At 53.7% G+C, this 227-nt stretch overlaps 1 protein-coding gene across 1 annotated transcript in view; it reads right to left on the bottom strand.

Moving 5' to 3' along the window:
- The window catches only part of LOC104465594 (prostaglandin G/H synthase 1-like), a gene marked incomplete at its 5' end in the record, with an annotated part of 6,055 nt that overhangs the window by 4,858 nt on the left and 970 nt on the right, over nucleotides 1-227 (bottom strand). Inside the window, 1 exon segment of the mRNA XM_010078711.1 lies at nucleotides 52-86. Within this exon segment, the coding sequence (XP_010077013.1) occupies nucleotides 52-86 (35 nt within the window).

Here is a 227-nt window from a genome sequence, read left to right as displayed (position 1 = left end):
GCAGGCAGCGGGGGCACGCGGGCATCCTGGGCTTTGCTCCGAGCCTCTCACAGGCTGCGATTCCCCGCAGAAGAGGAGAGCCTGGGCTAATGCGGATTCTTGGAGGATTAATGAGATGCCAACCACATAAAAATGGTAAAACCAACAGCCGGAGCCTTGTGAGCATGTCGCTAGGGCTCCAAGAGCTGGAACCTAAATATTTATGCAAAGTGATAAATGTGGGGACA

This window comes from Pterocles gutturalis, unplaced genomic scaffold (assembly GCF_000699245.1).
Source record: "Pterocles gutturalis isolate BGI_N339 unplaced genomic scaffold, ASM69924v1 scaffold13718, whole genome shotgun sequence".
Classification (NCBI taxonomy): domain Eukaryota; kingdom Metazoa; phylum Chordata; class Aves; order Pterocliformes; family Pteroclidae; genus Pterocles; species Pterocles gutturalis.
Note: the sequence above shows the minus strand (reverse complement) of the source record. Positions and strands in the feature narration are given on the sequence as shown.